We start from the raw sequence: 15373 nt of genomic DNA on the forward strand, positions 1-15373 counted from the left end.
TCTCTTTGCTGTTGTTGTCGGTACCAAGCGAATGCGATGTGAATTAGTCGCCGCGAAACAATCGATATGCACAGGTCCAATTTCTGAGATGTATCGCACGCAGAGGGGCACCTACAAGAACTCCGTAATATTTTATTTCAAAAACAACACACAGTCAGGAATATTTTAACAAGATTAACGTTTAATTAATATTATCGGATTAAATTATCGTTTACAAATATTTTACGTTTTGTTACTATTGTAATCATAAACAATCAGATACTGTTCCAAATGTTCACTGGTATGAGTGTGTCTTCGATCATGCAAACCGTTTTTATAAGCAGAAAAGGATCGTTCTGCGCCAACTGAGGCAACTGAGCAGTATTTGAATTTGGGTGCAATGTTGGTACTTTTTTGTTTCTGGCAAAACTTCACACGTTCGATTAATAAAACTATCAATTTGGGACAAGGGTTCAAAGCCTGGGTTATTGTTTAAAATGTTTTCAAACTTTTCTTTAAGAAATGAGTAGTTCACTAGACTAATTATATTCATTAACTGAATATATTCATTCAACGCTAGACGCTGAGTTTCAAGCTTTTTAATACTCGCAGCTAAACGGGAAAAAAGAATGCTAGTCACAGCAAGGATATTTTTAATAATGGAATCATTAAACGCTTGCTTCCAAGTGTCAGAGCCTCTGCACTATCGAAGTCGTTTCCTACGTATCTGATGGCCTCGAAATGTTCATTGTAAAACAATACAGCTTCTAACCACGCACCCCAACGTGTTACCAGTGGTTCGGGAGGTAAAGGCACATTTGGTAGTTTTTCGTTGTAGGTTTTGATGCGTCTTGAATGAAATCAGTTTATTTACGTTCCCAGATGTGGATCGTACTTCTTTAGCAAGGTGATGTACTCCTTGAGCAAGCAAAAGATTCTGGAAATATTTTTCTGACACCTTCATTCACAAATCTGGGAATCGTAGAATGATTTGTCTCTTCAGGCTCTTTGCAAGCCACTAAACAAGAAGAAGAAGGCTCTTGTTTTAACGCATCAATAACTGAATTTGCAGTGTAACGACCACAAGTGTCCGTAGTTTCGTCAACTGAAATCCAAATAATGTTGTCCTGGAGTTCATTGCGTATATTTTCCAGAACATGTAGGAAAATTGACGGTATGCAATTTTTACGCCATGTTGATTCATCTGGTATCAATATTTGTGCAGGAAACCTTTGAGGATAGCATTTGGGGATATTTGAGGATAGCTTTTCTAACTTTATGAAGAGGAATACTACTTGCAATGAATGCTTCACATACATCCTTGTTAATCGAGTTTTATGATCTTTGGAGGTTAAATCCCTGCTACTACTACTTGCCGCTGTCAAAAGTTGTTATTGTGGGCCTTTCTTTTGCAAATCCTGCGACATGAAGACTTGTCTTGACATTCTTAACTATTTGCAATTTTTTTGCACGAAATATTTATCTCTCAAACTTGACAATTTAAAACATTTCCGTCACATGATAAAATCTTCTCGGGTTGCGTTGTTCTCCAGCAACGTCTCAGCAAGTTTCTTACTTGTCATCTTCAGATGAAGATGGCAAGTAAGAAACTTGCTCAAACGTTGGTGGAGATCAACGCACTGACTCGGCTGTCAACCTGAGAAGACTTTTATCATCGAGATTCGCCGTCACATTTAAATGTTGCAGGATTGTCAACTACCCGCGAAACGACATTTACTTTTTTCTGGCGGCACGATGCACAACACGTTACACAGTACACGTAACAACGCCATGTTGATTCATCTGGTATATTTTGATTTAAACAATATTTGTGCAGGAAACCTTTGAGGACAGCGTTTCTGACTTTGTGAAGAGGAATACTAATAAAAATAAAAATAAACAGAAACAGTGGACATGCGACCAACAACTTTCGTAATTTAATTTAATTGTTGGCGACGCATGCGATGTGGCAGAGGAGGGGATTGAGCCGGTTGCGGGCGGCAGACGTATTGACTCTGCCTGCCTGTTCCTGTTCAGTAATGAGTTTGCTGGCCATCAGCCTCGCCGGCCGGTGTGGCCTAGCGGTTCTAGGCGCTTCAGTCTGGAACCGCGCGACCGCTACGGTCGCAGGTTCGAATCCTGCCTCGGGCATGGATGTGTGTGATGTCCTTAGGTTAGTTAGGTTTAAGTAGTTCTAAGTTCTAGGGGACTGATGACCTCAGATGTTAAGTCCCATAGTGCTCAGAGCCATTTGAACCATCAGCCTCTCGGTTAGCGATCGCACGGAGTTGAAGGTCGTGTTGACTCTATGAGACATGACAACGCCCCGTCTAAATTTTTAAAATTTTGTAAACGTAGAGCGGAAATATGCATCATCACTACTTGTTAGATAAAATATGCGATAACCGGTGAAAAGTAGTCAAATACGAAAATACATATGCGACATGCAAATGCATATAATCCGATCTCTAGTAACACCACATTCAGTGCCTGCCAATGGTCTTCGACCACTCACATGTCAGTATAATACTTAAGCAACGCTGGTCCTGGCGGAGATTCGAGCCCTCCCTCGGGCATGGATGTGTGTGTTTGTCCTTAGGATAATTTAGGTTAAGTAGTGTGTAAGCTTAGGGACTGCTGACCTTAGCAGTTAAGTCCCATAAGATTTCACACACATTTGAACATTTTTTTGAACTTAAGCAACATCGTCGGACGATGAAATAATTTTATGTCTGCTATAATGCCTACAGGTTCATGACGAATGTGTGGGCTATGTTCGCCGTGGTGTTCCTCGCTATCTACACTGCCAACCTGGCGGCCTTCATGATCACCAGAGAGGAGTTCCACGAGTTCTCCGGCATCGACGACCACAGGGTAAATATCTTCTTACGTCACGCATTGTACGTATGGATACTGGCTCGGAAACACGTAACCTCCATCTGCATATTTGTTATGCCATTAATGATATTACAATATAAAGAAGAACTCTCGTACTGATTCATTTAGTGAACAAAGCAGAAGTGAATGTTTGCGGGAAGTGTATACCATGTGCATCGGAAGAAAGGTAATGGAACTACAGGACAGTATCCAGGCGAAAACGAAAATTCCTCATGTTATAGTTACGTACTTCCTTGGGTGTGACTGTGCACTCCAAGCGCCTTGCCAATTCCAATGGAAATTTTATGAGTACGTAACTGTCTCATGTTGTGATGTTGAGCAAATCTTGTAAATGACCTCAGTTAGGGTGGTATATATTCATCAGCTCAACGTTAACACCAAGACGAAATGCTCACACATGTTGGTAAAATTTTAAAGAAACTGTACAAAATGCGTATGAAAAGTTTTGTGAATCGTCTCACAGAATAAGGGAAACGAACAAACACCTTTACGGTCGTTCAAAGTAACCACCATTAGCTACACCACACTTCTGACATCGGTCATAAAGTTGCTGGAAACTGTCAGCAAATGCTTCTTATGGATCGCTGGCAACACTGTGGTCAGCCATTGTTGAATATCCGCATCACTACAGGAGATAATACCTGCTGCTGCCACTATCATCTGGAGTCCCAATAATAATCAGTGGTGTTTATCGTCTTCCCTGCCATTCAAAAAGATTGGCTGAAAAAATCCAAGATTAAGACGATTTTGATCGTCTTTTTCAATGGCAAGGGCTTGATCCATCATTAACTTCTGCCCAACAGAGTTGGGGGAAGACGATAAACACTATGCCATCAACTGTCGCCTGGTCTCCTAATCTTATTCGTAGAATCAAATCTTACTACCTGTAATGATGATGATATCCAACAGCGCGTGACCACGTTTCTGTGAGGGAATTCACGAGAAGTGTTTCATGATAGGTACCAACAGTTTTGCAACCAATGTCAGAAATTAATTGTAGCTAATTGTGTTTACGTTCAACACAAACCTTATTTTCTGGGACAATTCATCGACATTTTCAGAAGCACCTTGTATCTCCATGAAATGGCACAGCTCACTTAGAATGAAAAATCTTATGCATTCAGTCTGTTGGCCACGATCCCAGGAGACTATCGACTACCGTCGCAGACAGGTATAGTGCAGTGAACATTGCCATTGGGGGATTGCTGCAAGTTGAAATCTGAGTGATTGTCATGGTCAGAGGCCAGTTAGTTGCCTGGAGATAGAAATCCAAGTTCAGTGGCGAAAGAAAAGTATCGAAAATGATGTATAACGTCCCGTCGAAGTCCACATCAAGGTCATTATAGACGAAATACGAATTTCATTTATTGCACATCAGCCATTTACCCGAGCTTCACTCAAGTGTGCCTCCCTCTCTGTGTTCACCTGTTCTCTCTCCCCGCCTAACCTTTAAACTCTGCATGCTCATTTCCTCTTTCCCACTTTGTCTATCTGTATCCTTTCGATCCCTCTCCTCCACCCTTCTCTCTGATCACACCTTCTTTCCCGCTACCTCTGTCCATATAATCGTGCCCTTCTTCTTTTTCCACCTGCTCACTACCCCTCTAACCCTTCCACCTGCCCCCTGCACCACCCTCTCTCCATGTATATCCCCTTCTCGCCTCCCTCAGTCCACCCTCACCTCGCCCAACTCACTCCATCTCCAGCTCCCCCTCTCCCTGTCCCTCTTCTCCCATTTCTCTGTCCAGCTCATTCTGCCCCCTCTCCACTATTAATCTCCTCGCTTGCCCCTTTCTCAGCTCATCCCTGCCCATCTGCAGGTGTATAGCCCTGCAAGGCATGCCGATGCTACCCACACAACAAGCCTCCTCCCCTCATTCTCCCTCTACCTCCTCCTCCTCCCCACAATTTCTGTTCATCTCATCCTCCTCCTCCTCCTCCTCCTCTCTCTCTGTCTAACCACTCCACCCCCTTTCTGTCCCTCTGCTCCTCCCCTTTTCTTTGTCCACATCATCCTCCTCCTCTTCTCCCCCCCACCTCTCCACGTATAGCCCCTGCAAAGCACGTTGATATACTCCCACACAATTCGCCTGTCATGCATGGCAGTCTATACACCTACACTCCAGAGACTGAAAAAAACACGTTTTCGCCCGTATTTCCAGTTGTATTGTAGCTAGGCCCCAGAGTGCAGGTACTCTTGCGGCTACTGTGTCTGTGCCAAATTTAGCTGAAATTGAACCACAGGTTTGGGAGAACAGACCTACAGACATACACTCTGCTTTATACAATTATATATAGATATTTAATACAAGCACGCAGTACCCAAATGTCATCACAATGGGAACATCCACCAATCAAAACTTCAAAGCACTGAGACTGGATAACAATTATGACCATGTCGAAAGTCGATGAATTAGTCCCCTCCCAAAATGTATCGCTTTAAAGTCAAATAACACCTATCACCAGAGGCAAAACAAAAGTTTTCAGGACAAGAACCGCTAAGGCCATAAAATAATCAGATGGTCAATAAAGGCAATAAGCGAGTTCCAAAATACATAAAGGGTAGGTATTCGATTTGTTTCTGGTTGTAAAATAAGAGCTAGTGAGTTGAACTTATCGATACCAGACGTCAGATTTGACCCCTGACATATTGATATTGTGCCGTCTTTCGTCATATGCACAAAAACATAGAACACAGCACTGGCAATGTTTATTTAGTTTTTCGTCTTACATTTTGCTGGAGGGATGGCGATGTCAGCTGATATACTATTGTTGCATAGAACAACTATTTGTCTCTTTATTTTGAAATTAATTCCAAACAGCTGTATTTGATGATGTTCATTTATTATGCTCGATTTCTAAAGTCTGATAACTTCATCACCAGGCAAACATGACACTAACACAAAATAAGTAGTCATTTATCTATCCATTAATGTGATAAATACAGGTTAGCAATACTGTGCACCTAAACTAAAACTAACTCCGTCTACAGGCCGCAAGCGACCCATCGGGACCATCCGACCGCCGTATCATCCTCAGGTGAGGATGCGGATAGGAGGGGCATGGGGTCAGCACACCGCTCTCCCGGTCGTTATGACGGTTTTCTTTGACCGGAGCCGCTACTATTCGGTCGAGTAGCTCCTCAATTGGCATCACGAGGCTGAGTGCACCCCGAAAAATGGCAACAGCACGTGGCGGCGGGATGGTGACCCATCCAAGCGCCGGCCACGCCCGACAGCGCTTAACTTCGGTGATCTCACGGGAACCGGTGTATCCACTGTGGCAAGGCCGTTGCCTTTAATACTGTGCACCTAATAATATAAAATCTTTCTAGACATCCAAGATATAAATTTTTATGTCAGATATTAAAAATGGAACAATAATAGAAATGATGGTGTCTAGATACTAAGTAATATTACAAAAAATGAAAAATGAAACCAGTGGGTGAGTGGGAGGAGTAGAGTAATAGTGGGGTTTGCACCACCAGTATTCATACTAACTTTATGCATAGAACTGCAACTCAATATGAAATGTGTTTCAGGCACTGCATCAGTTAAGATAACCTCACACCATTACTGTGGTGGTCACATCATTCCATTTCCTACAAAACGCCAGAAACGCTTTCTTGACTAGCACTTTCAACACCAACTTCTCACATTCAGTAGTACTTCTTGTCTATGGCTATCATTCACTATGAATCGCTATACTCTGTCAGCCATTATTAATCTAGTTAGTATAACTACTGGCAGTGCTAAACCCATTGTGGTGTACCTCAAGGCCCTGTCCCAACATTTCTCCTTTATATCCTATACACCACACATTCCCAGACAACCAACTTCCACAGGCCTCCTGCAATATATTGATGACACCACCACATCCTCCAATTCTTCTGTGCTTCTCTCCAATACCGCTTGAATCTCCTGGTTGAATGGTGTAATATGTGGGAACTTTAAGAAAATTCGTAGAAATACCGAGCCACATTCTTAGGTTACAACACTTGGCGTTTTCAGTGTTCAAATATCCACCTCTCCATCTACAACCTACCTATGCCTTTGATTAACACAGTAAGGTATTTAGATCTAACCCTTGACAAAAAACACATGGAAAGCAAACCTCCTTACCATATATCACAAAGCCCAAAACCGACAAAAACTACTACACCTCTCTTGGAATTTATATTCTTCCACCAATATCCTCATATATAAATCCCTCATCCACCCCAACATAACTTACACTACCTTGCCTGGAATTCCACTTCCCCTAAAATCTACAAGTTCCAAGAATTCTAGAAAGAAATGCATTCCACCTCAACCTATGCATCCCTTGGCCCCGTGGGTATCTGATATCAAGTCATCCACTTCCCGCACCGTATAGTCCTTGAGCACCTTTGGATCGGTTACATTAATCACAAAACGCAGTCCTGGCACGCCATATCCCACCTACGAAACATCTGCACTGCTAAATCATGGTAGAGTTGGGTATGTACAGGGATGGTATGCATTGTTGCCATATTTCGCCCCTCCTCTGTGATGCCATTGATGATGTCATGCAATGTTGCTGGCTTCCCTTCCCCCTACCCCATTCCTCTGACAAGCCCAATTGCATTTTGTATCAAATAGAGGGAAACTCAAAAAAAAGGTGGGAAATTCTAAATAACCCAGCTTTTCTACAGGTTTTCCCTTCACCACTCTGAGGTCACCACTTGTAAGCGTAAAACAGCGGGAAATTCAAAAATGCAAGATGGATAATTGTCCTGTTGAAATGAAACTCAAAAATCCGAGATGACAATGCAAGGTGTTGGCGTGGAGATACGAGGACAACCTCTGACGTCATCACCAAGATGGCTGATCTAGAGATAAGAGGAGAGTCTCAACGTTGCAGATCCAAGATGGCGACCTCAACCTGATCATGAGGTCACTTAGATTGAATATAGTGGACCGGGTGATTAGAGGACAGCCTGCATTTTGGCAGATTTCATATTTTCTAAGTTTCGAATCTTATCCTGAGAATAAAATGGTGGGAAATTCACTCCTGTGACGTACAGTTCAGAGTCCACTTGCCCCAGGTTTAAGTCCACTTGTGCTACGCTGATATTAGTAAGAAACTATGGTTATTATACTTTCATCTACCCACTTCCAACTACTTTTGAGGTTCATCCAACTACTCACTTTTAACTACATTTCAGGATCTTCAGCCAAAGACACATGTAGATTATCGTAAATACAAGACTCTTAATGTGTGTGTGTTTTGTATGGTAGGATAGGACAGAAACGTTTATTTATTTAAAAAACACCATTCTGGACTTCACTACCCACATGCCAAGCTGCACATTGAGATCACTACACCACCTGCACTGACCATCACAGAGTGACATACTGATTGTCAGAGGGTCTCACACCAACGCCTGAGCTGTTTCACCATGTCTGTAGTACGTTTTATTATTTCTTAAATAACTAGGGTGGTGTCAGCAGGACACAGCATTCATCAATGCCCTGATGAGAGTTTGTCACAGTCGCGGGTCAAACGCGTCTGACACTTACAGCAACACTACAGGCTGTGCCACACCGCAGCCTTACTCATAAAACTGCTGCCGCCAGCTGCCAGCTGAGGGCTGCCTAGACACCACTCCACTAGTGCAACGCCAGCTGATGTCGCATGATGCACCAGATACTTCCGAACCACCTACCAAGCGCAAAGTGCACCATATCGATAGGCTCACTAACATATATAGTGGTGATTGCCTGTGTTAACCTCCGCAGGCACCAGGATTACTTGGACACATGAATATGACTGTTGTTCAGCAAAAGCTGTAGGGCAGGCCATGGCGACTGCGGACAGTGCTGTCAGGCAACAACTGTGTAAAGAAGTGTTAGACTATGGTGCAGATGGTTTCCAATTTCGATCAGTTGTAGGATTTGTATTTGTCACTTACCAAGTCTTTTAAATCTGTTTGTGATTATGTGTGTAGGGTCAAACATTATAGTTAAAAGTCATAGCTTGATATCGTCTCTTTAGTCAGGGCACTTGATAAAATCGAAAAGACTGTTACCAAGTCGTAATCAGTGTTAGAGTTTGTGGTATCAATTTCCAAGCTAAATAACGAAAACTATAGGCAGACCGAACACACAGCTTCTTGGGTACACGTTACCAACTCTTCCCCACATTCACATGTATGGAACAAAAATTTCTAACACTTTAGCAAACGTTTGGCTGTTACATTATAGTATGACGGGAGTTCATTAATTAACGCAACACATATTTTTTTCTGAAAGCAGATTGGTTTTATTCCTTATTCCAATACTCCATATTGTTCCCCACTCTTTCGGCTACAAAATCCTATTTATCAACGTAACATCCGTTCAGTACCACAGCCTTACGGCACCTTGCTGGGAGGACCTGAATGCCCGCACGGTACCACCCTGCGTGGTTGGCGTCCTGCTATATTAGCAACTTCCCCATCATCCGCGTACTGCTTCCCGCGAAGTGTATCCATCACGGGGCCAAACAGATGGAAGAAGGAAGGTGCGAGATCCAGGCTGTAGGTTGGATGAGGAAGAACAGTCCACTGAAGTTTAGTCAGCTTCTCTCAGGTACGCAGACTTGTGTGAGGCCTTACATTGTCACAGAGAAGGAAAAGTTCATTTGAATTTTTGTGCTGATAAACACGCTGAAGTCGTTTCTTCAGTCTCCTGGGGGTAGCACAATACACTTCACAGTCGACCGATGTACCATGAGGAAGGACATCAAACGAAATAACCCCTTCAGAGCTGCAGATGACCGTCGCCACGACTTTACCCGTTGAGGGTGCAGCTTTGAACATTTTCTACGGAGAAGATGTAGTGTGGAGTCACTCCATGAATTGCCGGTTCGTTTCCAGTTTGAAGTGATAATGTTCGAAAAAAAAATGTCATGATCACCCGCATAACCCACAAGAAATTCTGCACAGATGGTCCATTGTTGATTTTTATGGTCTTATTCCATGAATTGCCGTTTCGTTTCCAGTTTGAAGTGATAATGTTCGACAAAAAAAATGTCATGATCACCCGCATAGCCCACAAGAAATTCTGCACAGATGGTCCATTGTTGATCTTTATGGTCTTGTGTTAGGCGGCCAGGAACCCATCAGGTAGACACTTATGAGTACCCCAACTGGTGGACGAGTGCGTCAACACTACCAACAGAGACGTCAGACTGACCAGCGAAGTGTTTCATTGTGGTCCATCGATCACCTCAAATGAAAGTGCCCGCCCATTCCAACTCTGCAGGAGTTAAAAAATGAACATCGTTGAATACTGCTGTGTGGAATTAATTTAAACAGTTATTCTACGCAATAATATTTATTTTGCTACTATGTTATGTTTTTGAATGGAGAGACAAACTGATCTGTAGTGAAGCCCAAGGTCTATCTTATATTGGAAGCTGACAGTTTGTTGTGAGTTGATGAAAAAAAACTTGATGTCATGACAATAACTATAATTCCTTTTTTGGTGCGTATTTCAGGCACCATTGATTTCGATGAGTGATTTGTGCCCGCCATTTCCATGACGTCAAGGGTAAAAACACAGATGGTATCAGCTGGTTCAATATTTTCCTTGGCAAATTTAGGCAAGCAGTGTGGTAAAACTGCTCCGTGTAGCCTTTCTATTTAGTTATTGCACTGAAAGTAAGTTTATCGATAAGACTGTTCATCAAACATCAAAAGTGCAGTCGAGCAGTCAGAACAGAAGGGTGATCTATGATGGCTAAAGGCATGAAACTTCCTGAGATATTAAAATGTAATCATTCCGTCCCTCAGCTTCAACCTAGAGCTAACTTTTCGGGAGTAATAGTCTCATCAACTCAACTAACCAAGCAAGTCTCTCAGAGGCACAAATCAGACCTGAGCTTCTAGACTATTTGCGCCCCAAAATGAGTAGTCTTGAAGCACACAATATTAGTGATTGATGAAGGATTTTGTCGGTGAAACCTACCATACAACGCAAAGAACTTCATTTATTGAATATTTGCGACAAGTTCAAGATGTGTCAGAAAATGGAAAACGTGCCTTCTACGAGCAGTGACCTTCCATTTAAGTTAGCGAGGCACGCCCTGGGCACTCTGGCGGCAGAGCTCTGAGTGCGAAATGCAAGACACTTTTTAAGGCCCGAATTACTCCGGGACAGAATTTCAGCTTGTCATATACAATCAGAACCGTGTGAACTCCACTAAAGTAAAAGCTTTCCAGCTTAGCTTCATGTTTTCACAGTAATAAAGTGCGGAGCAACACATTTAGTAATATCAATGACTGTCCACAGTATGGGAAAATTTATGGACGAAGCGTTCTACATCGAATGTCAAATGTCAAACGAAAAAAAGATTCAACAAATCAACAAATAATCTATCTCCGTTATTCACCATCAATAGCAACTTGTAGAAAGTTACTTATCTGTGCCCATTACACGATATTTTCCACCATTACTTCTAATCTGGAAATGAAAAATCATGAATTTGTCCCTTTATGCGGCAAACATTCAGTACATTGCAATTTTTTCAGACATAAACGCACAGCAACGGAACATTCTGTGATGGTGCAGTCTGCTTTCCTCAGTGACACAGATAATAGAACTGTACATACAATTACAACAGAGGATTATGTGTTCAAAGACCAGACAAACGTGTGATTTCTGAAGACGAGAAGCAGCCCTTCCAGTAGTTAATTAAAGAGGCAACAGTCTGGTTGTTTAACTGACCTGGCTTTGTAACATTAACAACATGACAGTGCTGTGCTGGTCTTTCCAACAGCTGAAAGCAATGGGAAACTAAAACCGTTATTTTTTCTGAAGACACACAGCTCTACTGCATGATAAATGGTGATGGCATCCTCTTGAGTAAAATATTCTTGAGATAAAATAGTCTCCCATTCGGAACTCCCAGCAGAGACTACTCAGGAGAATGTGATCATTAGGAAAAACGAAACTGGCAATCAACCGACCAATCGGAGTGCAGAATGTTAGGGTCCTTTAATTGGTCAAGTAGATTAGAAAATTTAAAAAGAGAAATGCATAGGTTGAAGATTGATGTAGTGGGAATTAGTAAAGTTCCGTGGCAGAATGAACCAGACTTCTGGTCAGATGAACACAGGGTTATAAATAAAAATCAAATAGGGTTAATGCTGGAGTTGGTCTATAAATGACTAAGAAAATAAGAATTGGGGTAAGCAACTACTAATAGCATAGTGAACGCATTATCGTAGCGAAGACAGACAAGAACCCAGCACCCACCACAGTAGTACAAGTTTATATGCCAACTAGCTCCGCATGTGACGAAAGAGATTGAAGAAATGTATAACGAAATAAAAGAAATTATTCAGATAGTTAAATTAGACGAAAATTTAATTTCAATGGGTTACTGGAATTCGGTAGCTGGAAGAAGAAGAGAAGGGAAAACAGTAGGTCAATATGGAATGGGGGGAAAGGAATGAAAGAGTAAGCAGTCTGGTAGAATTTTAGACAGAGTATGATGTTAATATTAGTAAAAGGAGGTCGTATATGTGAAAGAGACGTGGACACACTAGAAGGTTTCAAGTTGATTATACAGTATAACGGTAAGACAGAGATTTCAGAACCAGATTTTATATTGTAAGATATTTCCAGCGTCATATGTGCACTGTGGCCACAGATTATTGGCTATGAACTGTAGATTAAAACTAAAGAAAGTGCAAAAAGAGAGCAAATCATGAATATGGTACCTGGGTAAGTTGAAAAAACTAGAGGTTGTTGAGAGTTTCAGAGGGAGCATTAGGTAGGTATCAGAATGAATTATTTGTTACTAATCACAACTTCCACTCCCATGATTATCTCAAACATAAACACTGAATTAAATTATCAGAGTATGCTAATGCAATAGTTCCATACTTAGCAATTGTATGCAACCGCTCGCTCACAGAAAGATCAGTACCTAAAGACTGGAAAATTGCTCAAGTCACACCAATACCCAAAAATGGAAGTAGAAATAATCCGTTGAATTACAGGCCCATATCACTGACATAGATTTGAAGTAGGGTTTTGGAACATGTACTGTATTCGAACAGTATGAAGTACCTCGAAGAAAACGATTTATTGACACGTAGTCAGCACGGATTCAGAGAATACCGTTCTTGCGAAACACAACTAGCTCTTTATACTCATGAAGTAATGAGTGCTGTCGACAGGGGATGTCAAATTGATTCCATATTTTTAGATTTCCAGAAGGCTTTCGACACCATTCCTCACAAGCGTTTTCTAACCAAACTGCGTGCCTATGGAATATCGCCTCAGTTATGGGATTTGATTCGTGATTTCCTGCCAGAAAGGTCACACACGGGAAGTCATCGAGTAAAACAGTATTAATATCCGGCGTTCCCCAAGGAAGTGTTATAGGCCCTCTATTGTTCCTGATCTGTATTAACGACTTAGAAGACAATCTGAGTAGCTGTCTTAGATTGTTTGCAGATGATGCTGTCATTTACCGTTTTGTAAAGTCATCATATCACCAAAACAAATTGCAAAATTATTTAGATAAGATATCTGTATGGCGCGAAAAGTGGCAATTGACCCTGAATAAAGAAAAGTGTGAAGTTATTCACATGAGTACTAAAAGAAATCCGCTAAACTTAGATTACGCGATAAGTCACACAAATCTGAAGGCTGTAAATTCAACTAAATACTTAGGGATTACAATTACAAATACCCTAAATTGGAACGATCACATAGATAATGTTGTGGGTAGAGCCAACCAAAGACTGCGATTCACTGGCAGAACACTTAGAAGGTGCAACAGGTCTACTAGGGAGACTGCTTACACCACGCTTGTCCGCCCTATTCTGGAGTATTGCTGTGCCGTGTGGGAAGCGCATCAGGTGGGACTGACGGATGACGTAGAAAAAGTACAAAGAAGGGAAGCTCGTTTTGTATTATCGCGAAGTAGGAGATATAGTGCCACAGACATGATACGTGAATTGCAGTGGCAATCATTAAAACAATGGCGTTTTTCGTTGCGACGGTATCTTCTCGTGAAATTTCAATCACCATTTTTCTCCTCCGATTATGAAAGCATTCTGTTGGCACCCACCTACGCAGGGAGAAATGATCATCACGATAAAATAAGAGAAATCAGGACTCGCACAGAAAAATTTAAATGCTCGTTTTTCCCGCGCGCCTTTAGAGAGTGGAACGGTAGAGAGACAGCTTGATGGTGGTTCAATGAACCCTCTGCCAGGCATTTTATTGTGAATAGCAGAGTAATCACGTAGATGTAGAAGTAGATACAATGCATGGACATTTCCTGTGACAGTAGCAGCCAACAGCAACGGAAAACAAGTCTAACATCAAATTCTGTTAAATAGATACCTATCATACACTGAAACATTTCAGTCAACACAATTTACATTCTGCATGTACGAAAAAGTACTAGACACGATGCCGGCTGTAGTGTAAATGCTTGACGTCGGAGTTCCATCAGTGTAAACTTTGCAGAAACGCTCAGAACATACTGTGATATATTTTGTTTGTTACCCATCTTTTCGCCACAATGGCTTGATCCTGGAGCTTCTCCTTGCGTTATCCTTCGTTATCCTACATATTATAAAAATAAAAGGTTGAAGCTAGTGACTGTAAAGAACGAAACGAATAGGCAACGAAACGAATTGGCACGTTTAGCTAAAGTACCTGCAGAAAGTAGTAACTAACTTTCTCCTTAGGTTTCTACATACATAGGCGACACAAGTAACTATTTTTTCACAATTTACGTTATTATTTCGACAAATAACACAGCAGTAGACTTACGCTACTCACATTATTTTCATATCCACAATATGCCGAAGTGCGGAAGTCGCTGGGTTCAGGTTTACGGTGTTAGGGCATCTCCATAGATTCTAGCCTCCTTGGTTAAAAGCATCGAACATGTCCACGCCTAAATATCGTCAGCTTACGAACTGACGTATATCGCCGATTATGTGTTCCAGGAGCGGGAGTTGTAGGCCCCTGTAAATTTACCGCTATGTGGCGCTGTTGGATGATGTTTCCGGACATGTGTTCGTATCCTCAATAAGATATCCATTACAATCCCTAACTTTTTCTGTGCCATGTTGTTGGATCCTATGTACAGGATGTTTCAAAGTCTTTGCATGAAATGTGTAGGAGAGATAGACACGTCATAGAGATCAAAATGTTCGTTTATGCTGTACAGCAACACTAGGCGTCTTTTTATTGAATATGCTTGCCATGAAAAGACAATATTTCACCGAACTAGTAGTTTCTATCAACCAGATGGCAGCACCGGCATACTACCTACCCTAGTAACGTTACAGAGTGATTTTCAACAAGAAAACCTTAAGAATTAGTGTCTCTAAGCGCAGGAAGACATTTTAGAAGCTCAAGCTAGCCCCTCTCACGCGGAGCAGATGACTATATTATATGCAACACACACAATATGCGATCGCTGCACAGTGCCCTACGACCTGTCACCTCTCGGGCATAAC

The 15373-nt window shown here is 41.8% G+C and overlaps 1 protein-coding gene across 1 annotated transcript in view; it reads left to right on the forward strand.

Annotated features, from left to right (window-relative positions):
- Window positions 1-15373, forward strand: part of LOC126252566 (glutamate receptor ionotropic, NMDA 2B) — an 874952-nt gene that overhangs the window by 742726 nt on the left and 116853 nt on the right. Inside the window, exon 9 of the mRNA XM_049953467.1 lies at window positions 2730-2853. Within this exon, the coding sequence (XP_049809424.1) occupies window positions 2730-2853 (124 nt within the window). The remainder of the gene's footprint in view (window positions 1-2729; window positions 2854-15373) is intronic.

Source organism: Schistocerca nitens, chromosome 4 (genome assembly GCF_023898315.1).
Source record: "Schistocerca nitens isolate TAMUIC-IGC-003100 chromosome 4, iqSchNite1.1, whole genome shotgun sequence".
NCBI lineage: Eukaryota > Metazoa > Arthropoda > Insecta > Orthoptera > Acrididae > Schistocerca > Schistocerca nitens.